Below are 27,295 nucleotides of genomic sequence, written 5' to 3'. Positions count from 1 at the left end.
ATTGCCACGTTTTACACTTGATATTCTTTCAGAATATAGAGTTTAAGTATTGGTATGGTAATAATAGTCTAGGAGTAGCAGCAAAGATATCAAAGTGACATAATACAGAAAATTGATGCCAAATATCAGAAATCACTGTACAAAGTATAGGTATACCGCTAGCTGAAAATTTAACATTGCTTTTGGTGTGAAAATGTTTTTTGAAATTACGACAGCGGAGATACTCAGGTTTCTTATTTTGGCACTGAGAACTGCAGGCTCAGGTTGATTGAGCTGCACATGATAATCTTGGTGAAATATTTATTGTATTCATCATATACATAGAAATCCTCCAAATTCTAACTAAGAAAGTGATAGCATCGTTATAGAATTACAAGAAAAGAGAGCTAAAGTATCTATATTTTAGGATACTATTTCAACGAGAAGGTAACTAGTCACAGAATTTAAAATAAAAGTATAGCATTGTTGCTAAATTTTAAGAACCAACCTCTAACTTCATCAATGTGATCCTAAATAAACACGTCATTCTCGCCCTTCTGTCATTTATTGATTTCGCAACTTTTTGCTCAGACGGTGGGCACTTCCATCTGTCCACACAAGCCTAGTTTGGCTTCCACTACCATTCTTTTCGAAGGACAAAGTCTGCATGTGCTTTAAGTGCATTAGTACAATAAGTATAAATAAAAGTAAAAAATACAATATCATACAAGGATCTCAGGTCATACTTGTCTTGACCTCTTTTCCAACGGTGTCCCTGTTGGAAGAAAAGAAGATGAAGTTCTTTCACTTTTGGATTGGCTTGGCAATTGTTTAGACTGCTTCTGTTTCTTTTGTTCGTAAATTTTTCCAGAATTGTTGCTCCCTTTATATTTGAAAAACTCCAGAATAGATGGACTTCTTTTCTTAGTAACTTTTGATACATTACCTGAGTATCCAAACTCAGTGGTTGACATATCGCATGGAAGGGATTGCTGCCGCAATCTACTTTTTTCCCGGATTCTATTGAGAAACTCTATTGTCCATGGCGAACCTGGTTCTGGATGGGCAGAATGAATTGCCTTAGAGAGTGATGTTCCACCATAATGAGATATCTCCTCTTTGAACGGCACCTCTTTGGTTTTTCCTGTAGATCTCTGCGTTAAAATATCCTCTAATAGTTTTTTCTGGTGGTTTAAATGCATATCACTGTCATGATAATTTTTGTTTTGCTGCAAACCTTGTCTTGGAATAGAGGACCATAAATCTGAACCAGAGTTGATTGCAGCAGCTGTAGGTAATGTTGGGTGACCGTTTTTATCAAATGACAATCTTCTTGCAGCCTTAGACTTTCTTGTGGTGTCCTGTTCTGTTTCTGGCAGCCAAGTTGAAAAATCCATGTAGTTAGTAATGGGAGGAACGCCCTTACCCAGACTATCAGTGAGGTCAATAACTTCGCCTAAAAGGTCCTGATGCAGACTCTCAGATTTACTCGTGGTATTCCGGTCCAACATGTTCTTTTTTATCATGTCCGATCCCTCAGTTTGACCCAAGAATTTATCATCTGAATACAACCTTGGATTATTGATTTCATCAAATATAACAGGATCTTTGGAGCTCTTGAAATCATATGGCTTGGAGATAGCAGACAAATCTTCGGCCTGTGCAAAATCTGATCCCTGTTTTTGACCAAACAAATTTTTCAAAGATGGTCCCGGCCATTGCAAATCATCAAGTATCGCAGTTTCTCTTGACATCCAAGAATTATCATGCTCTATCACTCCAGAAGGACCCTGTACTTCATCAGGGAACTGGTTTAAGGGTTCAGGCTGCCATATATCATCCACACAAATGTCAATTTTTAGGGGACTGTGGATGCATTTTGGTAGTTTTGCTTCAGAAGCAGTATTAAAATGACACTTATTCGAGTCGGGACCAGAGGATACAGAAGAGGAGCAGTCTGTCATTGTAGATTTGGAATCCTCCCTTTCACCATAGCTGCATGAAGCACTAAATAAAGTAATACTTTCTTCAGGAACATTATATTGATGGACTGCAAGGATCCTGCGCTTGTTTGGCCACTCAAAAAACTCAATGAGTATGCCTACTGAAGATAGTATTGCATGGGCTGTCAGTGGATTTACTGAAGGAAAATTGGTAAGGAATGATTCTGCAAGCGTTTCTGATTCAGGCATTTTAGGATATATGCCCTTATAAAGCTTAGCCGCATATGAAATATTGCTCAATATAATTTCATCAGTCAACTCAGATGAATAGGAACAGAAAAGCTGTAAATCAACTCCCAGGCTTGCTGCAGCTGCGTAGATTCCATCTGAGGTTTCCATTACAGTGGACAGGAAGTTGATATCTCCCTCAAAGACCTGCAGGGAGAATAAGATAAATAAATGGGGTACGAGTTCCAGAATAGTGACTTATCCATGAAGCACCAGTAAAAACTGCTGATGATGAAAACTTTCATTTACCGATCAATAATATTTGCCATAATATGGTTTGTAGATCTAAAATAAATTCTAAATATTATGATGAAAAAGCAACAGTTTAATTTTTGCCTGTGTTAAAAACAGAAAATTTGTTGAAGCAAACAGAAAAATAACCATAGACCATGATCATTGAAATATGAATCCAGTTTGGCGAAATTCTTTTTGGCATTGCCTCGTGAGCAGCCATACTCCCAAAGTTAGTGTTCCCAGCTCCTTAGAATAGAGAAATTTTTATACATGGTATAGAGAAGTTGAAGGAATTGGTTTTACAAAAAAAAAAAAAAAAAATGTAATTATAATGTGTTTCAACAATATTAAGATAGACCTTATTAGAGCCTAGCTATGAATTCAATAAAAAGTTCAAAATTTGCCAGTTCAACATATACTAAGAAACCCAGAGAGAAATGCACAAACTTCATACTACTTCAGATGGCATTACTCTGTCTAGAACAGATGGAGAATCATAGGTAAAACCATAACTAGTGAACGTGAGACAGAAGTTACCAGAATGCAGCAGCTGAAAGTGAAACTCAACAATGTCAAAACATTTGTAGCAATATTCTCAATACACAATGGCAAGCAGGAAGATGCTTCATCTACAGCAGTTGCCTTCATTCTAATATTTTTCCAGTCATACCAAACCAAGCAAATAGAAGACATAATCACAACATCCACTGGCAGATTTAAATCACGTTCTACAACTTGCAATCCTTCTTTCTCCATTGCAAGAATTTTTTGGTATGTGCTTCTTCTGGACACTATCATTTCCTTGTCAAGAGTTTGAGTATTCACAACAATTATGATCTCAGGGAAAGACAGCATGTCTCCTTGAGTCTGCTCAGGTTTCATTGCGTATGATATATTTGGAACAGCCATAGGCATACAGCAAGCTTCTACTTTACCTGCAGCTTCTGAAGTTTGTGCATTATGTTTGCGCTCAGTAGGCAGAAAACTGCGCATTTCCTTCAACTTCTTACCATCCATATTTTCACCCACGGATAAGACAGAATGATATCCTCCTTCCTAGGAAAATTTTAGAGTCAAATGTAGTTTTACTTGCAATTATACTTGTAAAACGGTAATTAAACAAACATATGAAAGAACCCAAAATATTAGGCAAAGATAGTTGATTTTATTAGAACAGAAATATTTCTCCGGCATTTTATTGCGATGCTAACCCGGGAAAACATATATGGAGATGTGATTACAAATTCTGTAATGTTGACTTTTCTTCTATTTGTATTTAGACATGAAAAATAAAAAGAATGTTAGGTACAACGTCATGCAACTGATTTCTCCTAGGGAAAACTTATAACTGATATAACAAAATCACCAACAGTCAAGTTATTATAAGAAAAGTCAGCCTTCATCCCCAACATATCAGTGAAGAAATTTACCTTTGGAGATATAGCATTAGTAACAGGTGCCTTGACTGCGGATTCACTTTTTCCCCCACCAGTGGCTTTCCCCGGATTCAAGAAAAAATCAAGGTCATTAAATTGCGACATAGATTTGAATAACAATGTTGCCTTCTCAGCATTTTCTATAGCTGGATGTTCCACAATTCCTGATTTCAGGCTTCTATCATCCAACGACTCCCTTGAAGCAACTCCTATAAGCTGATCATTCATAATGTCTTCGGGAAACATATTAAGTGACTCCTCATATTCTTTGACTTTTGGCCCGTCCAAAGCATCATGCAGTAAAACAAAATCTATCAACCCCTTACCCTTATTAAAAGATTCCAGATCAAGATCAATGCTGTGCGAATCCAACTCCTCCAACACATTCTGATAGAAGGAAAAAATCTTACTACTGCATTTATCTTTTTCCAATAGATGCCAATCCAAGTAAATCCCATCAGATGCAGAAAGAAGTTCTGGCTTTAGTTCAGCTAGTATTTCCTCAAAAATGGTATGCAATGACCTTATCTTGTCAGGGTCAGAAAGAATAGGTACAGGCATTGATTTAAATGTGTCATCCACCATAGCTAGCTCACAACTAGCAATCAATTCATTGAAATTCTTAAACTTCTTGTCCTCTCTGTACATGCAGTCATATGATACTGGTTCATCTGTTTTTTGCATGTTAAAGAAGACTCCGTAAATTTGAGACGAGTCTAATTCAAGGAATTCGAATTCCTGAAAAACAAGTGGGCTTATTGCAAAGAAGCAATTTGCAGAGTCATTTTCCACCAAACTTATAATGTCCATTCCCAGGTCTGTATCCATGGATGCCAGCTCAGATTCAATACACTGCTTTAATATACAATGGTTTGAAAGGAACTTCAAGACATCATATTGCATAGAACTCAATAACTCTATCCCATCAATAAGAGGGTTATCCTTTTGATCCCATTTAGAATTTATATTTTCAAGAAATGTCAAAAGTTCATCTTCTACAGACAGGTTTGTGAAAACTCTGAGACTTACATCATCCACTTCCAAAAGAGGAAACGAGTTATTATTGAAGTTCATTTGCTCTTGACCAGAATCATCATCTTCCAACATACAAGCCTTTTTGTCGTCCATGTCAAATTCTAAAGTAACATGTTCAACTGAATAAAGTGATTCTTGAACCTTGTCAAAACACTGCACTTTAGGCCCCGGACAGAGAAAATTCTGGATTTAAAAACACAAATAGACTGAATGAATTATCATTACAAGGAACATAAGCACCTAGGAAAACCAAAAAGTAAAACCTAGGGGATTCTCTAAACATTGAACCAAAAAAATCCTGCTATCAAAAACCCAAGTATATAAGAAAGCAAAGGCAGAAGGTTACTGTAGTGAATGAAGAGATAAATAAACATTGTATTCTTTCAGAAACTTAAATGAGCAGACTAGGCTAAACTTTCAAAATTGGAATATCTCAGGGTAAATTGTATTTTTATTGACTGCTTAACAAGTTTGTCTTTTATTGAATACAAACAAGGCTAAGAAAAATGAGACCATAATCACCTTCTAGTATATTATCATATAAAGAATACGAGTTGTACAAGATGTCCAAGCCACTTACTGGATCATTCTCAATGTCTGGAACTTCTGAGAGAATTTGCATGCCCTCTTCAGAAAAGCAAACTTGTTCCTAGGAAATTACATCAAACATAATTCATGAGAACAGAATTTTGTCAGAAATGCAGATCTTATTGAACGCCATGGAGTTTAATTTTACCGGGAATTCATCAAGCTCTGGTATTTCAAATTGGATGAACTCAAACCTGCGTATGTGTTCATCTACGATCCTCTCATTATCTTTCTGCGATGACAGCCGGGACTTGAGGGAAAACAACAAACAGACAAAAACTAAAAAATAAATGAATCAAGACATCTGAAATTAAACCTCCAGAGCTTCACATCCATATGCTGTTTGGATCCTATCTTCGTTGTCTTCATAAAAAGCCTCGGCTTCTGCCTGAAGTTAAAACAGAAGAGTGAAAGGAAAAAAGAGGATTGATACTAACTCAAGCAATATTATAACCACTTCAACTTAATTTCCATAATGCAGGTTCAACAGTCGCAAGTATTAGCCGGCCATCAGTGCGTGAACCATCCTATTAATCAAACAATTCAAATTTGTCTAAGTTAAGAGATAACCAATTATAGATGTTTAAAATGATGCCAAAAAAATTTAAAAAAAAAAAAAAAAGAAGTCTGAATCATATTTTTTTTCTTAAACTCTTCCAGTAGAAAAAAAGGTCATTCTGTGACTGCTGCCATTGGTTCCTACGGTGGATTCAACTGTGATTTCGTAGTAAATGAATATGTATCAAATATTTAAGACAATTTACAACTAAGCTGACTGAACTTACTGTTTCACCTCTAATATCTAATCTTAGCAATTTAAATCATGAATACTTCGTCATTTTAGGATTAAACAATGAATACTTGAAGTAAAAGGAATACACCACCCAAAAAGGGGCAAAAATGGCCTCCATTCTCAAATCTGAATGGAGATATTAAACAAGTTCATAATAAAATAAAGCCTATCCAAAAATAAAAAATGTGTTTAATGATATTAAACATGTTCATAATAAACGATTTTTTTTTTTCAAAAAAAAGAAATATACAGTAATGTTAACAGAAAATTTTAAATTCAACCACCTTGGAGCATTCGACCTGGTTAGTTCCAGAGCTAAACCTCCACTGCTGACCGGCACAAACTTCTGCATTTCGAGGTTGATGATCCTCGAAACCTCCATAATCAACATCAATTTTTTGAGGCGTAACTTCTGATATAAACTTAGAGAGAGCCGCTTCAATCGGCAATCTTCCGATCTTAGGAGAGATGTTTGGTTCGGGATCAAACCGGAACAAATGTTCTTCGAAGTTAGGGAGACGGGAAGGAGGGAGGCGAGGGATTGGGAGATTGAGGAAACTTAGGGTTTCGCTGGGAGACTGGAGGGAGGTGAAGTAGTCAATGTTGAGAAATCGAGTTCGCATTTCTGATGAAACTCAGAGATATTTCGTTTAGAAAAAAGAGGGAAAGATGACTAACGGACTGGTCTTTTAAAAGGAAAATTAAAATTGGCGCCTACGGATTTGTTTCATTTCTTATACGTTTTCCTGGCTCACAAATCACAAGTTATGAAGTTAAGATGAGAGATCGACGGCGAGATATTCAATTTCTCGCAGGAAGATACGACAACGTTTAGCTTATTGGTTCCGTGTTGGCACATCGCAAAGCACAATGGCAAATAAAGCAGTGTCTAACTTGACAGGACAGGACCCATCATTTCCCGTCTTTAATTTAAAATAAATACAAAACAAAAATCAACGACAAAGTCGTATGTCGCCTTTGTTGGACAAACGACTAAATAGTTATATATATGTTGAGAAAGTGATTAAAATCATCAAGTCGTTGTAGTATAGTGGTAAGTATACCCGCCTGTCACGCGGGTGACCCGGGTTCGATCCCCGGCAACGGCGAGTGTTTTTGTTTTTAACTTTCCTATTCTGTTCTTTTGAAATTTTCTATTTTTTGGTCTAATTCCATATACTTATGCAACTCAGTAGCACTACTCTGCAATATGAAAATGGACTGCAATCGATTCCCGCCCTGACATTAAATTTGGCATTTTTTGTTTCCACACCGAGTAATCGCAGGACCACAATTTCACCATCATCATTCATAGTTCTCTGTAATGCGTGTACGCCGTGTTCTTGTGTCTATCAGTCTCCAGTCATATATTAGATAGATATAATTAAAAACTGTTCATTCTTTTCAATATCTAGCAACCTTTTTGATAGAGATTATCCAAACCCATCATGACATTTCTCCGCGTGTACAAGCTGCTATATGATTACGTGTCAGGAAATGGGGATGTGTCTGTTATTATAAACGTGTCACCTCTCCAAGTATCCACCGCCATGCAAAAGTGGCAAATCCAATCCTTCTATAAATATTACTACAATTTTCATTATTTTTGTGTTGTGTGATCACACTGTACTTAATTCTGTCTTCTTCGAGTAACCGTTAAAGAAGTATCTTGTTCCTTTCGGTCTTCTTTCCAACATGGATTCTCAAATAGAACGCCCACAAGGTTATGGTTACGACCAAGAACCCCGGAATGCTGCATTCCACGCTGGTAAGGACCTTGCTCCCTCATTTTTATAAGCGAGATATTGGGCTTCAGTTAATTGTATGTTCTGGCAAATAATTAACGTGATATGCTTCTTTTCTTGCTTTAATATTTTGGTTCCAGAAGGGGAAGACGACCATCACAATGAGAAGAAGTCCGTTTTGAAGAAGGTGAAGGCAAAAGCCAAGAAAATAAAAGACACGCTAAAATTACATGGCCACGGTCAAGGTTATGAACAGGATCATTTGCAGCATGAAGGTCATCATGTGCCTGATGATCACGACCTAGAGGAGGAAGATGATGAGGAAGAGGATGAAGAAATGGTTATGGACCCTGAAACTCATGGAGGATCAGGTATGATACTTAAATTAATTACAACTTTACAAGTAATTTTTGAAAGCCTTTGCCCTTGATCGTAATTTTTAAGGACAAATATTAGGAATATGAATCATTTTTTAAATAGTTTCTTTAAATTGGTTAAATCTATCTTCAGCATTCGAGTCCGCAGTTATTAGGAGCTCTTTGCCTTTGCAAGTGGAGAAGTTAGGTGATTCAGTAGAAACAAGAGATTCTAATAAAGCCAAAGTCACTGATTCAGTACGTAGCTCTTTTCCTATTCAAGAAGAAGATCAAGGACGTAAACTCGCTGTTGGGAAGACAAGTGATGTTAAGGAAGTGCCTCATGCTCTACTAAATAAACCTGCATCTATTACACCTGGAATTGTGGAACAAACAAAAAGTGTTGATCCGGTTGAAAGTTTCGCTAGAGAACAAGAGGCAATTCGAGGACTACCAGAAGTTCATTTGGAAGGACAAATGGATTTGGAGGAGGATCCTGACGCCCCTAAAGATAGACCTGAAGATTATATTCCTTCCAATTATCAGACAAAAGTCGCTGATCCAACTGGCGCAGGTATGCATTTGTATGTCGTTAAATAATGCAAGAAAACTTGGATTGTTAACACTAAATGCTAATGCCTTAATTGATGCAGGAGGTAAAGAAATAGATGTTACTCCAATTGTTCGTTCTTTCAAGGAAGTAAATATACATGATGAACCAAAACCAGAAGCTGAAGATCAGTCTATCTTCCCTACAGGAAGCCATGATCAATTCTCTCCAGGACCAACTTCACCGATACCCATAACCTCCCAAGAGAGCCCTAAATCAGTTTCAAAAACTTCCAATGATGATGCAGCTGAGAAAACATCAAAACAGGGCAGCTATACGGAGAAAATATCCTCTGCAATCTCAGATAAAGCAATCTCCGCAAAGAATGTTGTAGCTTCCAAGCTTGGATATGGAGAGAAAGGCGATAATAAAGAACATGAAGGAGAAGAGCATGCTAAAGCAACGTCACCGGTGGAATATGGGAAGAAAATAGCAGCGACTGTAACAGAGAAAATCAGTCCCGTTTATGAGAAAGTTGCTGAGACAGGGAGCAACATGATATCAAAAGTGCCTGGAATGGGCACTGAAACTGCAAATGAAGAAGAAAGCAAAGTCAAAGGGCAAGATAAAGGAGTGTCAATGAAAAACTATTTAGCAGAGAAATTGAAGCCTGGAGAGGAAGATAAGGCCTTATCTGAAGTGATATCAGAAGCCTTACACAAGCCAAAGGCAGAGGAGAATGAGAACGGAAATAAAAATAAGCCAACGGGTAAAGTGACAGAGTCAGAGAAGGTCAAGAAACAATTGGCGATTACAGAAGAGAATTCTGATGAAAGGGTGGATCCAAGTTCTGTGCATAATGCTGGTAGTGCTATGGTGGATAAGCTGAAAGGAGTTGTTGGTTCAGTCTTTGGAAAAGGCACAGAGACTCGAGGTTCCACAACCGGTAAAATCTTTAAATTTTACTTTCGAATTAATCTATAAATTTATAATATTAATTAGTTTTATTTGAACCGTGTTGGTGTTTGGTTCAGGCACTACAGTGTTTAGTGGAGATGAAACAGGGGAGAGGAGACTTCAGGAATCCGGAAATTGAACATGTTCATTTACAGAAAAGAGTGTTCAGTTGGTTTTATGTGGGAGTGAATTTTGCTGCTTGTGTGAATAAAAACTTTGAATGGGCAACGTGTCTGCTTGTATGTGGTGTTGTGTTTTTATATATACATAAAAGGATGTTTGACATTTTCTTGTTTGTTCTGTAACTACAAATCTAGTTTGATAATTAGCATGGATGAAGATAAACGGGCTGTCGTTTGACCAGATGTTCTTGATTCTCTGTTACAGTTGGCTTGGATTTTAAGTTGGTTTCCTTCATTAAGTACCAATGTTAGTATATATTTTATGAAATAACAAGTAATGCAAAATTGTGACTTCTTTTGTATTCCAGCATCTCTCTTGCCAATTATTTTATACCGTATTATGCCATAACATTTAAGATTGTTCTCTTTATAAAAATCCCTCCTGTAAATATTGTGATACGAAAGTCAATGCTGCTGAGTATTTTCTAAGTCAAGTTTAACAGTGCGAGTTGTACAGCATGTTTTGAATTTTTTTTTTCACTCATTCACTCTTTATATAAATAAAGAGATCAATTTGATTTTTCACTCTCTGTATAAAGAAGCAGCTAAATTTAATGTATTTGGTTTTATTAAAACGAGAAATGGTAGTTTTGTTTAATTTGAGAAATTGATTACAATCCACATTATAAATTGTTGAATGTTTCGTATTAATTAAATATCGAAGCCGGAATTAGCTTACTGCTTAGTATTCAAATGTTCAATTTTCACGTTATTGCAATATTTGAATTTCGATTATCAAGTATGAAGGATAACCCTTTTAAGGTTTGAAATTTTTTATTTTAATTTTATATATCTATTTATGTTGAATATATAAAAACTAATGTTTATTTGTTTCAAATTATGAGATAATTCCTAATTTGTAATACATAATTGATTTTAATTTTAGTGGGGATAAATTTTCCATAACTTTTTCAACTGAAAAAAAGGTATAGGTTTTTTGTAAGAATTTGGAAAAGGATTTTTTACTAATTTCTTTTTATTCGTTGGAAAACCAGCTCAACGGACCCAAAAGATTTTTTACTATTACTATTGACTAAAGGTTTTTACTTTTTACTATTACTGTATCAAAATGTATACAAATGCAATTTGAAAGAAAAAATGATGCATGGTCGGCGGCTCTGAGTTCATGCAAGTCATATTATTATTATTATTATTATTATTTTAACCTAATTTCATCTTGGAGTTGTGATTACCGATGATAGGAACAATGTATAGGATTGGCCTGATCTCGAGCTCAAATTCTTTTTTTTTTTTTTCAAATTTGCTCTATAAGCTAGTTAATGTCTTTTATTATTTTGCTAGCTAATTTTGAAAATTTTGTTTTTCTAGCGTTTTAATATTATAAATCCCGAGTGATAAGTGATTTCCTCTAATTTTATAGGAATCATTTGCTCAACTCAGTATATCTTATCACTTAAAGAGCTTTTAATAAAATTAATAATGACAGTCAATAGGGACACCGGAAATTATAAAAACGAGTCTTAATCAAAATAATGAAAGCTTAAAATTATCAATTCAAAAATGTAAAAATTGATACAGCCAGTCACCTGTTTGGGCCGGCTAAAAAAAGATTTAGGCCAGTAATTGAATATGGATCAAAGTTATGTCAATGGGCCCAAAGTCTCTAACCTGTTTGTAAATAGGATTAAGATCCTCCCATGGTCCCGTTATAATGAGACTCCATTGATGTTCCCACACAATTTCGTAAATGGACGCCCTTGCCCTCGATAATCGCTTAAAAAAAAAAAAAAAAAAAAGTCAGTTGAAAAAGAAGCTATATTTCTTCACTCAACTCGGTGACTCGCTACAATCAGTTACGTGGCAATTTATGTTTAGCTTTCATCAGTAATTATCATGTTCCGTGAGAACACCGGATTGCCGTCCTCAAGCCTCTCTCTGAACTGGGGTTTTTGCTTGTCCTCCTTACACTTGCAACAAAACCCTTGCTGAAACAAAAACCCTATGCAGCACCTGGATGAACTTAACAGCGTTGGATGAGTAACAAACCGCTAAGACCCAGGTAATTTCTCAGTCTGCCAATTTCTTGAAAATCTTTTTTGGTCATTTTGGTTGAAACTATCAAGCGGTATCTTTACTCAATCTGGTTCGGATAAAGCTTTTATGCGACTGGGTTATCTTTATTTAATGGGCACCTCTCAATTCGATTTCGCACGGACTTTTATGCTCTGTGCATTTATAAATGCCAATATGTTGGTGGGTTTATTGGATCAATTCAGTACTGCACCTTTACAGATATAATGGGTTCAATAGATTCGAAAAATGAACACTGTTTCTCTTTTTAGTGCAAGGATGGTTCATAAATTTTCATATATTTCTTTCATTTCGAGAAAATTATGTGACTATAGTTTTGATAGTGATACAAATGATAATGGGTTCCTACACATTGAGGAAACCTTGATGAGAGAATGGAGAAGTCCAGATTTCAATTCATATGGATATGGAAGCCGAAATGAGGATCATTTATCTCAGCGGTTGCGCTTTTTTCAGAATGTTAGGGCCGATGCTGCAAGAATTATTGACATTCTACGACGAGATGGCCCTGGATTCGATGCAAAAACAGCTCTAAGTGAGTTGCATGTAAGGGTTTCGGGGCTTCTTGTGAGAGAAGTCCTTGTGGGAATTTTGAAGAACATAAGCGATGAGAATAAAACAAGGTGTGCAAAATTAGGATATAAGTTTTTCGTGTGGTCTGGTCAGCAGAAAAATTACAGTCACACAGTAAATGCATATCATTTAATAATGAAGATATTTGCTGATTGTGATGAATTTAAAGCAATGTGGAGATTGCTTGATGAGATGATTGAGAATGGATACCCAACTACAGCACAGACGTTTAACTTATTGATATGTACCTGTGACGAGGCAGGTTTGGCTAGGAATGTGGTTGAGAGATTCATTAAATCAAAAAAATTCAATTATAGGCCTTTCAAACACTCTTACAATGCAATCCTACATTCACTTCTTACAATTCATCAGTACAAGTTGATTGAGTGGGTGTATCAACTAATGTTAGTTGATGGTCATTCTCCAGATATTTTGACTTACAATATTATTATGTGTGCAAAGTTTAGATTGAGGAAGTTGCATCAATTTTATAAATTGGTTGATGAAATGTGTAGTAGTGGATTGTCCCCAGATTTTCATACTTATAACATATTTCTCCATGTTCTCGGTAAAGGGAATAAACCAGTTGAAGCTGCTAAGCTTTTGATTTATATGAAGAAAGTTGGTTTTGATCCTAGCGTCCTTCACTTCACTACATTGATAGATGGATTGAGTAGGGCTGGGAATTTAGATGCCTGCAAGGATTTCTTTGATGAGATGATAAAAAATGGATGTAAACCAGATGTTGTTTGTTACACTGTAATGATCACAGGATACGTAGAGGCAAGGCAGCTTGAAAAGGCTCAGGCAATGTTTGATGAGATGACTGACAGGGGGCAGTTGCCCAATGTATTTACCTATAATTCACTGATTCGTGGACTATGTAATGAAGGGAAGTTTGAGGAGGCCTGCTCCATGCTCGAGAAAATGGAATCTAGAGGATGTAATCCCAATTTTCTTGTGTACAGTACCTTAGTGAGCAATTTGCGTAATGCTGGAAAGCTTTCTGAAGCTCATGAAGTAATAAAACAGATGAAGGAGAAGGGGCAATACATCCATCGTATTTAAGTTGAAGGGATATAAATTTGCTAAGCAATTACAGGGAATTTGAACTGTATAATGCTCAGAGATTTGGCTCAGGTTGACACCTTGTAGCTGCTGCTTAATTGATGTTGAGGAGAAAGGGTAAATTAAGCATAGCTTCTTCACGTTGTTGATTCTTTCTCATGCAGTGTAATTGGGATACAATAGAAAGCCACCTTCTGCCTTCCCCAAGTAAAGTGATTCGTTGAGAATTCATGTGGAGCAACTAGTAAGCTGTAGTTGGGTGTATCATCTACTTCTCATAAAGCTCTTGCTTTGCAGTCCAAATTCCTGTGTACTAACTGTACTGAGGTATGATATCTTAGTCATCAGAATGTTTCTGACCTTAACATCTTTCATCATGATGATTTGATTAATTGTATCAGTAAATCTCCACCAGCTGAAGATAAAGTTGTTTGTTACTGGAAATGAATTTTGAAATTCTACTATTATGTTGTGCATTTTTGGTGATTTTCTTCAGAGGTATTGATGGAACAGTTGCTTTCAAATTAAGCAATAAACCAATTGGCATGAATTGATAAATATCTAGAGAAAGTGAGTGCTCTTTTGAAGCATTTAGATAATTTCTGTTCTTCTAGAATCCACCAAACCACTTCTTCCAATGCATTGTACACGTAGAAAATTGTTTAGCCTTTTGATTAGGAAACAATACCATTACAGAAACAATGTTAAACTTTTTTGGCATTGCCACTTCATGTGAAATATTAAAAGTAATAATATGGGTTATGCAGACCCCTGGGAAAAGTTTAAGATACATTGCTTTTGTTACTATTTTTATTTTTAGTTTTAATTCTACCCTGACTGGTACATAATACCTGCTAGTGGAGGCTGCTAACAGTTATTAAATACTGTTGCCATTTGTCAGCTTTATGCCCGATTCTTAATGAGCTAGATTTCTGTCATTAGATCATAATTTTATTTTTTAGTGTGTAGTTACGTACTAGAAAGGTCAAGAAATGCAGGTAAAAGTTCGCAATTGAATGTTTAAGGATGCACTTTGGCATGCCATCAACGTGATCTATCTCCTTTGAGAAGTGCAAAAGTGGGGTGTTTGAACAATCTAGATCATAAGCCTCCTTTTGCTGCAGTTTGGCTGGTTGGTTGCATAATTGAATTTTGTAAGTTGTTTCTAAACTTCAGCACGATAACTGCCAAATCTCTTTTCTCCATTGTTTATGGATTTCTGTGCTTTTTCAGTATTTCTTCTATTAATTACTTTTATTTTTCTTTAAAGTATTCCTTTGTTGATTCTTCTTCTACTTGGATATTACGTCTTTTTATGGATCAGTAATGATTTGCTGTTGTCATTATGTGATCGACTTTGAGAATTTTTCACAATTAGTATTTATCTGTTTTGAGGTTGAGATTTTGGGAGTGGAATACTTCTGCCCCATTTTCCACTGTGAAATGTGAGCAGGGGCTAAGAGGATCTATGAATGCCTGTTCATGTTATTTTGAATCTGAGAACTATGATAAATGGAGATCTTTTGATTTTTGGGAGATGGAATCCTAGGTTCCAAATTCTGCACTTGAACTCTGTGAAAGCAACTGAAGGAACATTCTAATTTTCCCATGGGCTGTGTGAAAAGGTTTGTGGTCAGCACGTATGGGGAAGCTAAGGAACTGAGCATGGTAAGGACAAGCTCTTCTTCTCTAAGCTGCCATTATTGAAAAATGTTGACAATTGACTTTGTAGTACCATCCTCCCCCGCAATGTTAGTTATTAGCTATTACATCCCTGTGTCATATGCAGACACCCATATTTTGATAATTTTTTTTCCAAAAAAACCCCTAACTAGTTTGGGACTAAGGTTTAGTTGTTGTTTTTCCAAATAAATACCTGCCTTTCTAGTGTTAATTAAGTTTGCCAATTTGTTGCTCGGATCTTTTAGTAACCCCATCTTGCATTTACGCTTCTTCAAGTGACTGATAAGTATTATCTTAATATTGCCACTTGCGAGATTGATTTGGGACAAAGAAATACTTTTGTCGGGCATGTAAATTTCTTTACTTGCTAAAGTGAGACAGCATTTGGGAGAGATGCTGAAGTTAAAATAACTTTTCTTTGATTCTTCCGATATCTGGTGCAGGTTCCCGTTTCATTTGAAGTCAGAAGTGGAATCTGAAAGCTTCATCTTGGTCTCTGAAGGTCCAAAGCTGAGCTCGTAAGCTGCTTCAGTTTATAGTTTTGGTCTCGTAGCCTCAAAAATGTCTGCTACCATAACAAAAGGAAGCTGATGGAATTACTTTTCCACTATCTTTTTTGTTTCGTTTCATTTATGGTATAGCATGGGCTGATTTGGCACTCCAAAATGACTATGGGTGTACGGGGATGACGTGGTACAAAAGACCATGAATATGAGACGTATGCTGCTGACATGGATAAATGACATGGCAAAAGAAAAGAAAATACTTGTATATTATGCCTCGTGAATCGTGATGCCAAAAGAAAAAGAAGATGGGGTTCTCTTAGTAGTGCCGCAAGTCTTCTATCCATCAGTCCCTGATATTGTTATTTTTATCTTTTTGTCATTTTGCTTGGAGGGGAATAGAAATCATGCATTCAGTGGCCAAGAATTTGAAAATTAGTCCATACTTTTACATTTCTCGTCATTCCCACCCAAGCATTTCATAAGCTCCAAAATATGGTTTCTTGTCAATCGTCATATTGGCCCACTAATTATAAAGATCAAGCCTAACCACACCAAAATCAAATTCCTTTATCATCTCTTTTCATACTGAAAATGGTTTTAGACTATAACTAAGAGTTATTCCATCAGCCATCCAAGTATGCTTTTAATTAGTCTTTTTTTTTGCCCTGTACGAGGATTAAAAAATCTCAATCTTTGATATTTTTATTAATTTAATGAGTTAAAAGAGAAGAATTAATCACGTTGATATTTTTATCAATTTAATGAGTTAAAGAGAAGAATTTTTATCAATTTAATGAGTTAAAAGAGAAGAATTAATCACGTTGATATTTTTATCAATTTAATGAGTTAAAGAGAAGAATTAATCACGTTGAGTAGCCCGCCTAATAATAAAAAAAAAAGTTCCACTGGAAAATAAAATATGTAAAACAACATCAAAGAGTTTTTTTGAAGAAAATAATGGATCGAATTGGGAAAATTCAAAAAATTTTTTTATCTAAAATGATAAGTAATTGTGATTAGTTGCTTTCAATCAACACAAATCTGCCTAATTTGTGGCTTTGAAGTTTATAATAATTAAGAATAATGAGATTTGAGCCAATTTCAAAATGTTGCTTGTGACAAAAGTGACCCTCCAACAAATTGAAGGAGGAAACATGTTCACTAATTGACAAAATCCTGATTTTCTTATTTGGTCCAACTTACATAAAAATAAATAAAAACAGTTATTGTTAATGCATTTAATTTATTTTGATAGTATAATTTTCTAAAACTTAATACTGGTTATTAAGCTTATAACAGTCTGATTCCTCTGTCATGCATTAAGTACCATTAAAGCGTAATGAAATTGTGATTTTAAGCTAAAAAAATCCTAATAAAAAGGATAAATTCTTTAAATATATGTTGCTAAAAAAAAAGAAAAAGAAAAAGTGAAAATGGACAAAGGCACAGTAGAAGAGAGCATGTGAAAACATGCAGGACAGTAGGACACAGCAGTCTCGCACTAACCTTCTTGTACTATTTGCTGAAATATATTTGGTACAGCATAGATTCTTCAAAATCACAGTTAAGAAAATCAAGAAATTTAATTAATTAAAATGGAAAAACCTTTTTCCATTTTTAAGCAGAAAGATGATGATGATGATGATGCAGGATTGTATTGCAGGGAGAGAATTTTGTGGTTGAATTGATCATTACTTTTTCTCTTCTTTCTTCTCTTCTTTCTTTTCTTCCTTCTTTTCTTCTTTCTTTTCCTCTTTCTTCTCTTCTTTTTTCTCTTCTTTCTTTTCTTCTTTAGCAGGCCCAACTGATATTATCTCTACTTTCCCTACTTTCTTCAACTTCTTTGCCACTGCCACTGTATCCATCTGTCCTATCACTGTTAGCTTTTGATCTTTCAGTTCCGCAGCAATCGAATCAACTCCTGTTATTAAATGAATTTTCTAACATCAAAAGAAAATTCAAATCCAAAAAATCTGTATATCCATTATCTGGGCTAAAAGAAAATAAAATTTGTAATAGCTATCGGAAATCAAAGAAAAATTGTACCATAAATATCAGCAGCAGCTTCTATTGCCTTCTGCTTAGTCTTTTCATCAGTCATGATCAACACCTTCAAAACCACCTTCTGCTACAAAAATAATTCAGAAAAGATATCGGTTATGGAAGATTTGAATAAAACAAAAGACTGAAAGCAAACAGAATTAAGCAATATCCAAAGGGGAAGATAAAGAAATTAAGGAGAGGTTACCTGAGCCATTAGAAGAGGAAAATAATATGAACTTCGAAGGAAGTTTATAAAAAGAGGAAAAAATGAAATGAAATTTTGGAAATCAATGGCCTTTTTTAAAAGGGAAACCAGATTACTAGTTGTTATTATACACCCTACAGGTGGCGGTGGATGCTTTTCTTATATAGAGTATGTGGCCATATGGCCCTCTTTTTGACAAAGGCTAATGTTTGCATGATGGACAAATTTGAGCCACTTGATTGTCAGAAATTTTAAGATATGGCATATATGTGAATTTAAAATGTAATTTATTCAAATTTGGTATATATATTTCTAACAACCAATAATTAATTAGGAATAAGAGAAGCATACTATTTCAATAGTGTAAAATGCAGTTTATTAATATCAAACTGTCTCTAGTATACATGGAATGGCTTAGTTGCTGGAGCCTGAGCTAGATTAGGCGGTTTCTAATATTGAGATAAAAGATTCGACATGGAGAAGAAAATAGAGTTTGAATTACCTATGAATACTGACTATTTGCTTTAGGAGAAAACTTATGATCTTCCTTTGCTACCGTTCTTTTTTCTTTTCCAGATTTTCTCCATTGAAAAAATTGACATCATTGAAGATAATGAAGATTTTGAATATTCCAATTCCATCGGTCAACAGGTTCTAGGCACTGCTATTAATTATTCTTTGATAAATGTTTGTTTTGATGGCTTCAAGATTTGATTAGATGCGCAATCTTTTTTTTTTTTTCAATATGGAAAATATTTGACCATATTAATAATTTTCAGTTATGCAGAAAGTTTTTTAAAATAAAAAAATATAATGGATTTATAAAAATTTAAATTCCATTGAATGTGATCATATAATATAATTAAATACACTTTTAATATAATGTTTATATCTGTAATAAAATGGACACTCGAAATACACATCTCAAGAGATCTCTGATATAACAAATACAAGTCCGGAGCAAGCAAAATTAAGGAATTAAAAACAAAAAACAATTACAGAAAATATAATTAATTAATTTCAAGGAAGAAAAATAAAAAAGAAAGAAAAAGAATACAACATCACATAATAGTGCAAGCATGTGGATTATCATCGCTGAAAAGGGAAGCAATAGCCTCATCGGAAGCCACAGCAACAGAATAAACTGCAGGAGTATGGAAGAAAGTGTGAACACCATTTGAAGCTACATTTCTGTAACTATCGTAGTAATGGTTTGCTATAAAAGTTGGATATTTATAAAACGAAGCAAAATGAGAGTATCCAGGAAATGGCCATGGCTCTGCTGCTTTCCCTGCCCGTTTAATAGCTTTTAACACCTTCTTTTCATCCAACGCATAACCTCTCACCGTAATTTTCTGTATTTCCATTTCTATTTCCACTTCTTCTGCTCCTGAATATCATAAAAATAGAAAAAAAAAAAAATGTAACATATACATTTCTCATTTTTGGCCGAACGTGTCAGTAGGCTTTTGGTTTATATATATCCTTATATCAATCCTGCCTTGACCCATCTCTTCAAAGGCGAAGGATTAATGAGGTTAGATGTAATTTTCCAGGAAAACAATATTTTTGAAAAACACAATGTGAAAGTAAAATACCTTTGAGCTTGAGGAGAGCTTTCTTCAACTTTGAAGCACAACCCTCACAGTCAAGGTTTGGAACTCTCACCTCTACCATCTGCATGCAATTCCAGAAGTGTTAATAAGTGAATGTATAGAGTAATCTTCAAAATGTACAAGAGAGAAGAAACTCACAGACATAGCTGATTTCCACAATATAGAGTTGGTATTAATGGCTATACTAGAAGTTGGTGTAGTGAAGAGAAATATGGAGAGTTAAGTTATGATATAGAGTAAGAATGGAGAGACATTCATAAGCAAAAAGACTGTGAGTGAAGTTGAAAGGGGAAGGACATTAAAAGAGTTTCAGTCTTGGGTTTTGAAATTGAAAAGCATGAAATCAGAGTATATATATTCACGCGTGAGAATTTCTTTTATTTAGTATTTTTTTGATGGCCAACCAAAACATTGTTATGAATCGGTTAATGTCACGCCTTGTGTGGTATGAAATGATGGAAGGCACCAAAATGTCTCTTAATGCCAGTTTACATGTAGGACCTTTGCACACTTATATCGTCTCTATCTTCTCAAATATTCCTCTGCCTGTCTGTCTGTCTGTCACTTTGCCATCTTATCAACATTCCTAGCTAGTTTGTTTGTGCATTGTGCAGCAAAATCATAATTTGTGCAAACTCAAAAGCTTTTTTTTTTTTTTTTAAAAGGAGAGAACAAACAAAAGAAAATTATCACGCCAATTGGGTCTGATAATTATCATTTTCATGTAGACCAATTCGGTTAGTTTAAATAGTTTTACTTTTATGGACGTCCATATTGTACTTGGATGTTTATAAGCCCAAAACACTAGGCCTCTATTCAAAGTTCAAACTTTGTTTTTCTGATCCATCGCTGCATTCCTTATTTTTCTGCTGAAAAAGACAAGCAAAATAAGGGAAAATGTTAAATTCCTCTCGCCATTTTTAATTACCACTTCAATCAATTCAATGCATCGAATATATTCTACTTGTGAATTTTTAATAATATATCAAATATGATTTTGCTACCGCACAAGCCATTTTAATCATCTCATAAAAGTAAATTTAATTTAATTTTCATATAAATTAAAAAATATTGTTAATGTAGTAAATCATAAACTTTTGCCTTGTTTTTTTCTAAAAATGTAATTTTTCAAATTTTAAAGATATGAAATTTTTATATTTCAATTAGTTATTTATATCAATATATATAGGTAGTATTTATAAGTTTGGTTGAATTGTATCTTCAGATTTATTTAGTGAATCCACAATTCAATATAATCCCTAACTTTTAAAAATAATTAATCCAATTCCAATAATAATTATTATATTTTTAAACTCGTTGAATTAGGTTAATAAGGACGGAATCATTTGAATTGGGTTTGATCCAAACAGGTCATGTGCAACCTACTAAATACATTCTAATTAGTAATTTCCAAACAAGGCATTCTAATTTCCTAATGGGGCATTCCTCATCTTTCCGTTTCTTAGGGGAAAGTTCCTTTGTCCACTTCCCATTCTCCACCTTTTAGCCACTTACATTTTCATAATCCCTCTTAATAAACAAAGTCAGGAAGCCGTCGTACTGGCACAAGATTCCAACCTCACTTGGATCTCTCCCACCTTCTTTTCTTGATTCCATGGTACCTTCAATTTTATTTCTTCTTCCTTTTTCCTTTTTTTGGAAATAAATTTCTCCTTTTCTTTTTATAGTTCCTATCATAGGCCAATTAGCTATTACCATTTCCCTGCTTTTATTCGTTAATCGATCTGTTTTGATTTTTGCGTCTTCTCCATCTCTATCTAGTTTAAAATTCGAGGTCAGTACTTACTGATCTGTTTCAGATGAGAAAGAATTACTCTATTTAGAATTTTAGAGACTCATCTGCATGTACGTATTTCTATCAAACAACTGTTTGTTGTAAGGCATTAAAGATATCGGCCAAAACCAGAGTACACATTTGATGAAATCAGCCAAGTTGTTCACTGACATGTCAGACGCTAGAAAAAGAAAATGAGAGAGATCAGAGTGCAGTACAGATTGCAGAGATATTTACAGGACGGATCGAGGATTTATTGTCATTTAACAGAGTCGATCTGCCCTACAATGAAGTTACCTGCACGATTGTTCACTGTCTTCCTCGTCTTCCTCTTCCTGATCGTCGGAGCGTTCGTTTCCACGCGCCTCCTCGACTCTACTGTAAGTTAATGACTAAACTCACCTACCGAAAGGAACAATGTTCGACATTTCCTATTCGACGGCATGACTGACTATTGTCGACACCACGTCGTTTTAACAATACAGCTCTTAACACGCGTACGCAACTACGTACTCGTTGGCCTAAACCAGCGCCGTGGGTGTCGGTTTAAATTTTTTTTAAAATATTTCATTTGAAAAACACACATCCTGTGTGACTCGTGTTGTAAAGTCATTTTGACTTTACTTATATTATTAATGTGGATGGGTCCTACTTATATCAGAACTAGAGACAGTTGATCGGCAGTTGTTGACTATTGCGGTTGTTTTTCTTTTGGGCTCCGCTCCTTTGCAGGTTCTGACCGGTGGCTCGGCTCCAGAGCCGTTGTTAAAGCGTACAATCTCACCGGAAATTCCCAAAAAGCCCTCAAATGTAGTCGAGATCCCACTCCACTGCGCTGCTTTCAACCGCACACGAAGATGTCCCGCAAATTATCCTGTGACCTTTCCAGAAAATCTGGACCGTCGATCTCTTTCAACATGTCCGGAATACTTCCGTTGGATTTACGAAGACTTGAGTCCTTGGGCTCGCACTGGGATTACGAGGGACATGCTCGAGAGAGCCAGAAGAACAGCGAATTTTAGATTGGTTATCCTGAAAGGCAAAGTTTATATAGAGAGATATCAAAAAGCGTTTCAGACTAGGGATGTTTTTACGCTGTGGGGGATTATACAGCTGTTACGGAGGTACCCGGGGAAAGTTCCCGATTTGGAGCTGATGTTTGATTGCGTTGACTGGCCAGTTATCAAATCAAGCGACTATAGTGGGCCCAATGCAACGGCCCCACCACCTTTGTTTCGGTACTGTGGAGATGATGACACATTTGACATTGTTTTTCCGGATTGGTCGTTTTGGGGATGGTAAGTACTTTTGACTTTTCCTCCTCGTCAAATCTCTGTCTGTTTTGTCTTGATATTGAGAACGGAAAAAAAAATATTACAATTGTTAATGGCTATTAATTCTATTCTTAATTTGTATTTTCATTATGAAGGCCTGAGATAAATATAAAGCCATGGGAGCGTTTGTTGAATGACCTAAAAGAAGGGAATAAGAAGACCAGGTGGATGGAAAGGGAACCTTATGCCTACTGGAAAGGAAATCCTGCAGTTGCTGCATCCAGACAGGATCTTATGAAATGTAATGTCTCTGAACAACAAGACTGGAATGCTCGTGTGTATGCCCAGGTAAATGATTTGAATTTTCATTGAGTATAGCCTTTAATGGAAGTGGGAATTTCAAATTGAGAAGCCTGAAATGTTTTGCAGGACTGGATTAAAGAATCACAGGAAGGATACAAGCAATCAGACTTGGCAAGCCAATGTACTCACAGGTATAAGATATATATTGAAGGGTCCGCATGGTCAGTCAGCGACAAATACATTCTTGCTTGTGATTCTCTTACTTTACTTGTGAAACCCCATTACTACGACTTCTTCACGAGAAGTTTGAATCCAATTGATCACTACTGGCCTATAAAGGATGATGACAAGTGCAGGTCTATTAAGTTTGCAGTTGACTGGGGTAACAGCCACAAGCGGAAGGTAAATGAAATTCTGAGCTGAATTGTTTATCTTAAAATTTTTAGGACTGAATTGTGTAGCTTGAGATATGTACGTTTGACTCGAAAATCGGACTGTAATTCAATTATTCTCCTAATGGATTTTGACAGGCGCAGGAGATTGGAAAAGCAGCTAGTAAATTTATTCAGGAAGAATTGAAAATGGACTATGTATACGACTACATGTTTCATCTCTTAAATCAGTATGCTAAGCTCTTGACATTCAAACCCGTTAGACCTCCAAAAGCGATTGAATTGTGCTCAGAATCCATGGCTTGCCCATTCAATGGAGTAGGGAAGGAGTTCATGATAGAATCCTTGGTAAAGAGTCCTGAAGAAACAAGTCCATGCACCATTCTCCCTCCTCATGATCCTGCATCTCTTAGTGCAATTTTTAGGAGAAAAGAGAATTCAATCAAACAAGTGGAGTCATGGGAAAGAAAGTACTGGGATAATCAAAAGATGCAGTCTTAAAAAGGAATATGAGTGAGTTTTTGTTTGATCTTTTCCACTGTATTCAGTTATATATTTATATAGTCATCAGTACCATATAATATATATATATATATATATAGTTGACGTCACATTTTTAGCAGAACACATATAATTAATTATATAAAAAAGTAGAGAAATGGGAGATTTCGTTGGAATAATCAAAATAATTAAGTATTGTTGTAGACCAATTTGTGCTGAACTATTCCTTATTTTTAATGCATACAGTTAAAAAATATAATCACATTTTTGCCTTTCGCATTGTTTTTTATTCCCTTCTGGCACGCCTTAGGAAACGTGCATATGATTGTTAAATAAAACTTCCTTAACGTAGAACGTGCATTGCATCTAAAAGATTGTATAATTTTCCAAATCATTCAACACTATAACCTTCTTTCAGAATCAAGAAAAAGACTCCGAATGTGTGGTCGGTATTATTAAAATGAAATAATTTGTACTAAAAACGTAAATTTTATAAGAATTCAATTTTTTAAAAATGAAATAATTTGTAGAAAGAATACATAACTGGAATTTTTACTCACACTTGGAATTCCAACAAGAAGTGATGTACCATTCATGAAATTTTTCGCTGATTTTTTCTTCAAGTTTTGAATTTTCATTCTTTATATTTTTATTTTCTTTCGAAAGATAGCTTGCAAATCCAGTATTAAATAGGATTTATTTTTCACTTAGGACATCATGGACCCTCCGCATCGATGGGTTGGTAAGGTGCAATCAAGTCCGCAATTACCTGTCTAATTGCCATTTGGCCCATTTTCTACCTAGCAAAAAACTGGGCTTGACGTTTTATGGTTCGATGATTCTATTTTATTTCCATTTCGACATATATAGGCACATTTTCATATTTTCCTGCCTGTACGACGTATCAATCTCGTTGTTAATAAATCATACAAAGGAAGGACTCGAAGCTTGGGACACCAAAGAAATCATCCACCTCGACGTTCAAAACTGTAAAACACATTTTTGTCTGGCATAATCATGTCACGGAGAGAGAGAACATGCAGCAGACGAATTTAATGAAGGGATCAAGGGTTTTTGGCCATTTCACAGAGATGATCAGGCAGCCGTTCATTCAGTCACCTGTGAAATCCTCCATTGCCTTAGTGTTGCTTCTCTTCTTGCTCATCGGTGTGATTATCTACACGCCCTTCCTTCCTTCTAATGTAAGTTCGCTGTTATTTCTAACTCACTTTCCGGTTTCCGGTGAGAATTTTGACATTTTCTTCCTCTCAGCGAAATGCAAGATAGACTAGCTTAAAACGTAGCAAGTTTGTTGGGATACTATGAATTTTTGGGCTAAGCTGATAGGCCCGTTTTGACTTTTTCACCTTGGGCTTTGCTTGGTAGGCTATTACTAGAAGGCCGGCTCACAAGTCAATACTGTCTACAGAAACGTACAAAATCGAAGTTCCACTCAACTGCATTGGATTCAACCTCACAGGAACATGCCCTCGAGACTACCCCACAACCTCTTCAGAAAACCCTGACCGTCAATTACCTCCCACTTGTCCAGAGTACTTCCGTTGGATACACGAAGATTTACGTCCATGGGCGAGGACAGGTATCACGAGAGACATGGTGGAGAGAGCTAAAACGACAGCGAATTTCAGATTGACGATAGTTAATGGCAGAGCTTACTTGGAAATGTTTGAGAAGGCATTTCAGACGAGAGATGTTTTTACTCTGTGGGGAATCCTACAGTTGCTACGTAAGTACCCAGGGAGAGTGCCTGACTTGGAGATGATGTTTGATTGCGTTGATTGGCCGGTTATTAGGTCCGTTGATTACAGTGGGCCTGATGCAGCGGCGCCACCGCCATTGTTTCGCTATTGTGGGACCGATGACACATTGGATATCGTTTTCCCTGACTGGTCTTTTTGGGGATGGTAAAACATTTTGAGTTCTCCTTTATTTTATGGCTATGGTTATTTCATAATAATAAAATTTATTATGCAGGGCTGAGATAAATATAAAACCATGGGAGCATTTGGAGAAGGAACTTAAAGAAGGCAACGAGAGGAGCAGATGGATGGAAAGGGAACCTTATGCATTTTGGAAAGGGAATCCTGATGTTGCTGAGACAAGGCAAGACCTTATCAAATGTAATGTCTCTGAAGAACATGACTGGAATGCTCGTGTATATAGACAGGTAATTTCATTTCCTTTTTCTACCTCTGGTTCCCATTTTCTGATTTCATTTATGATTGCAGGATTGGGGCAAAGAATCCCAAGAAGGATACAAGCAATCAGAATTGGCAAATCAATGTGTTCACAGGTAAGGTAAAAGGGGTTCGTTTATAAAATTTTTCCCGTTATAAATTTTCTTTAGCATCTTTCGAATGCAGAATTGAATTGATGCAGGTTTAAAATTTATATCGAGGGGTCTGCATGGTCAGTCAGCCAAAAGTATATTCTTGCTTGTGATTCAGTTACCCTTATAGTGAAGCCCCGTTACTACGATTTCTTCACAAGAGGTTTGATGCCAATTCAACACTATTGGCCCATAAAGGAGGATGATAAATGTAAATCTATCAAGTTTGCAGTTGACTGGGGAAACACACACAGGCAGAAGGTAAATAAAATAATCCAAAAGCTATTCTATTGTGTCTTCAAAAAAAGATTGGAACTGAAATTTTTGTCTGTGGATTAATCAGGCACAGGCAATTGGAAAAGCAGGTAGTGGATTCATTCAAAACGACTTGAAGATGGATAATGTGTATGATTATATGTTTCATCTCTTGCATGAGTATGCTAAGCTTTTGACATTTAAGCCCACTATACCCAAAAATGCTACTGAACTCTGTTCAGAAACAATGGCTTGCCCTTCTGATGGATCAGAAAAGAATTTTATGATGGAATCAATGGTGAAGGGCCCAGCAGAAACAAGCCCATGTAGTATGCCTCCTCCCTATGATCCTCCTTCTCTTCTTGCTATTTTAAGGAGAAAAGCAAATGCAATAAAGCTGGTGGAATTCTGGGAAAAAAGATACTGGGACAATCAAACCAACATGTCTTAGTAGAGTCTAGGCTTAAATTTTTTAGTATCTTTTTTCCTTTGCTTTGTGTAATTGTATTGTTCTTTCTTGGATAATGTCATAGATAATTTTTTCCTAAATAAATCCATTATCTTATATTGAGTTTGAAATTAAAATGTGAAAT

General features: G+C 35.6%; 7 protein-coding genes and 1 non-coding gene across 10 annotated transcripts; 5 read left to right on the top strand and 3 right to left on the bottom strand.

Annotated features, from left to right (window-relative positions):
* Positions 1-268: 268 nt before the first annotated feature.
* Positions 269-7,037, bottom strand: SHOC1 (shortage in chiasmata 1). Its single transcript, XM_012235346.4, has 8 exons — positions 6,581-7,037; positions 5,820-5,891; positions 5,652-5,735; positions 5,496-5,564; positions 3,875-5,098; positions 2,982-3,500; positions 726-2,357; positions 269-642 (listed from the first exon to the last, which is right to left on the bottom strand). The coding sequence occupies exons 1-8, from the start codon at positions 6,917-6,919 to the stop codon at positions 544-546; spliced, it is 4,038 nt and encodes a 1,345-aa protein (XP_012090736.1). The 5' UTR covers positions 6,920-7,037; the 3' UTR covers positions 269-543.
* A 296-nt stretch (positions 7,038-7,333) lies between these two features.
* Positions 7,334-7,405, top strand: TRNAD-GUC (transfer RNA aspartic acid (anticodon GUC)). Its single transcript has one exon. It is a non-coding gene; the product is annotated as a tRNA-Asp (tRNA).
* Positions 7,406-7,901: 496 nt separating this feature from the next.
* LOC105648472 (low-temperature-induced 65 kDa protein) lies at positions 7,902-10,393 on the top strand. Its single transcript, XM_012234872.4, has 5 exons — positions 7,902-8,064; positions 8,182-8,412; positions 8,552-8,971; positions 9,051-9,893; positions 9,982-10,393. The coding sequence occupies exons 1-5, from the start codon at positions 7,992-7,994 to the stop codon at positions 10,041-10,043; spliced, it is 1,629 nt and encodes a 542-aa protein (XP_012090262.1). The 5' UTR covers positions 7,902-7,991; the 3' UTR covers positions 10,044-10,393.
* A 1,475-nt stretch (positions 10,394-11,868) lies between these two features.
* Positions 11,869-16,392, top strand: LOC105648471 (pentatricopeptide repeat-containing protein At1g55630). 2 transcript variants are annotated; one of them, XM_037640499.2, is made up of 3 exons: positions 11,869-13,851; positions 13,944-15,447; positions 15,906-16,392. In XM_037640499.2, the coding sequence occupies exon 1, from the start codon at positions 12,367-12,369 to the stop codon at positions 13,777-13,779; it is 1,413 nt and encodes a 470-aa protein (XP_037496427.1). In that variant the 5' UTR covers positions 11,869-12,366; the 3' UTR covers positions 13,780-13,851; positions 13,944-15,447; positions 15,906-16,392. The 2 variants fall into 2 exon arrangements, with proteins under 2 accessions (XP_037496427.1, XP_089571715.1); XM_089715589.1 differs by having other exon boundaries at positions 11,870-15,447.
* Positions 16,393-17,464: 1,072 nt separating this feature from the next.
* Positions 17,465-18,375, bottom strand: LOC105648470 (Copper transport protein family). 2 transcript variants are annotated; one of them, XM_089715357.1, is made up of 3 exons: positions 18,217-18,375; positions 18,015-18,093; positions 17,465-17,889 (listed from the first exon to the last, which is right to left on the bottom strand). In XM_089715357.1, exons 1-3 carry the CDS (start codon positions 18,223-18,225, stop codon positions 17,660-17,662), a joined length of 318 nt encoding a protein of 105 aa, XP_089571483.1. In that variant the 5' UTR covers positions 18,226-18,375; the 3' UTR covers positions 17,465-17,659. The 2 variants fall into 2 exon arrangements, with proteins under 2 accessions (XP_089571483.1, XP_012090259.3); XM_012234869.4 differs by having other exon boundaries at positions 18,015-18,096; positions 18,217-18,368.
* Positions 18,376-19,075: 700 nt separating this feature from the next.
* Positions 19,076-20,176, bottom strand: LOC149492914 (Heavy metal transport/detoxification superfamily protein). The gene is made up of 3 exons (XM_089715356.1): positions 19,971-20,176; positions 19,815-19,893; positions 19,076-19,606 (listed from the first exon to the last, which is right to left on the bottom strand). Exons 1-3 carry the CDS (start codon positions 19,974-19,976, stop codon positions 19,278-19,280), a joined length of 414 nt encoding a protein of 137 aa, XP_089571482.1. The 5' UTR covers positions 19,977-20,176; the 3' UTR covers positions 19,076-19,277.
* A 1,069-nt stretch (positions 20,177-21,245) lies between these two features.
* Positions 21,246-24,207, top strand: LOC105648468 (uncharacterized). The gene is made up of 5 exons (XM_012234866.4): positions 21,246-22,007; positions 22,360-22,925; positions 23,057-23,249; positions 23,331-23,606; positions 23,735-24,207. Exons 1-5 carry the CDS (start codon positions 21,822-21,824, stop codon positions 24,095-24,097), a joined length of 1,584 nt encoding a protein of 527 aa, XP_012090256.1. The 5' UTR covers positions 21,246-21,821; the 3' UTR covers positions 24,098-24,207.
* Positions 24,208-24,627: 420 nt separating this feature from the next.
* On the top strand, positions 24,628-27,281 carry LOC105648844 (uncharacterized). Its single transcript, XM_012235345.4, has 6 exons — positions 24,628-25,299; positions 25,484-26,022; positions 26,093-26,285; positions 26,347-26,411; positions 26,498-26,708; positions 26,791-27,281. The coding sequence occupies exons 1-6, from the start codon at positions 25,135-25,137 to the stop codon at positions 27,151-27,153; spliced, it is 1,536 nt and encodes a 511-aa protein (XP_012090735.2). The 5' UTR covers positions 24,628-25,134; the 3' UTR covers positions 27,154-27,281.
* Positions 27,282-27,295: the final 14 nt, after the last annotated feature.

This window comes from Jatropha curcas, chromosome 10 (assembly GCF_041381405.1).
Source record: "Jatropha curcas cultivar XTBG-Jc1 chromosome 10, XTBG_Jcur_1.0, whole genome shotgun sequence".
In the NCBI taxonomy this organism is placed as follows: domain Eukaryota; kingdom Viridiplantae; phylum Streptophyta; class Magnoliopsida; order Malpighiales; family Euphorbiaceae; genus Jatropha; species Jatropha curcas.
The sequence above is the reverse complement of the archived record's forward strand: the minus strand, read 5'-3'. Positions and strand labels throughout refer to the sequence as shown.

Bases quoted from the DNA above. Each gene is read 5' to 3' on its own strand.
- SHOC1 (XM_012235346.4), bottom strand. From the start codon at position 6,919: ATGCGAACTCGATTTCTCAACATTGACTACTTCACCTCCCTCCAGTCT. The intron at 5,099-5,495 runs GTAAGTGGCTTG...TTTTAAATCCAG, and splicing joins CAGACATTGAGAATGATCCA to AATTTTCTCTGTCCGGGGCC. The intron at 2,358-2,981 runs GTAACTTCTGTC...TTCTCCCTGCAG, and splicing joins CTTTCAGCTGCTGCATTCTG to GTCTTTGAGGGAGATATCAA.
- LOC105648472 (XM_012234872.4), top strand. From the start codon at position 7,992: ATGGATTCTCAAATAGAACGCCCACAAGGTTATGGTTACGACCAAGAA. The intron at 8,065-8,181 runs GTAAGGACCTTG...TTTTGGTTCCAG, and splicing joins GAATGCTGCATTCCACGCTG to AAGGGGAAGACGACCATCAC. The intron at 9,894-9,981 runs GTAAAATCTTTA...TGTTTGGTTCAG, and splicing joins GACTCGAGGTTCCACAACCG to GCACTACAGTGTTTAGTGGA.
- LOC105648471 (XM_037640499.2), top strand. From the start codon at position 12,367: ATGAACACTGTTTCTCTTTTTAGTGCAAGGATGGTTCATAAATTTTCA.
- LOC105648470 (XM_012234869.4), bottom strand. The intron at 17,890-18,014 runs GTACAATTTTTC...ATTTAATAACAG, and splicing joins AGCTGCTGCTGATATTTATG to GAGTTGATTCGATTGCTGCG.
- LOC149492914 (XM_089715356.1), bottom strand. The intron at 19,607-19,814 runs GTATTTTACTTT...TATGATATTCAG, and splicing joins AGCTCTCCTCAAGCTCAAAG to GAGCAGAAGAAGTGGAAATA.
- LOC105648468 (XM_012234866.4), top strand. From the start codon at position 21,822: ATGAGAGAGATCAGAGTGCAGTACAGATTGCAGAGATATTTACAGGAC. The intron at 22,008-22,359 runs GTAAGTTAATGA...GCTCCTTTGCAG, and splicing joins CGCGCCTCCTCGACTCTACT to GTTCTGACCGGTGGCTCGGC. The intron at 22,926-23,056 runs GTAAGTACTTTT...TTCATTATGAAG, and splicing joins GATTGGTCGTTTTGGGGATG to GCCTGAGATAAATATAAAGC.
- LOC105648844 (XM_012235345.4), top strand. From the start codon at position 25,135: ATGCAGCAGACGAATTTAATGAAGGGATCAAGGGTTTTTGGCCATTTC. The intron at 25,300-25,483 runs GTAAGTTCGCTG...TTTGCTTGGTAG, and splicing joins CGCCCTTCCTTCCTTCTAAT to GCTATTACTAGAAGGCCGGC. The intron at 26,709-26,790 runs GTAAATAAAATA...TGGATTAATCAG, and splicing joins GAAACACACACAGGCAGAAG to GCACAGGCAATTGGAAAAGC.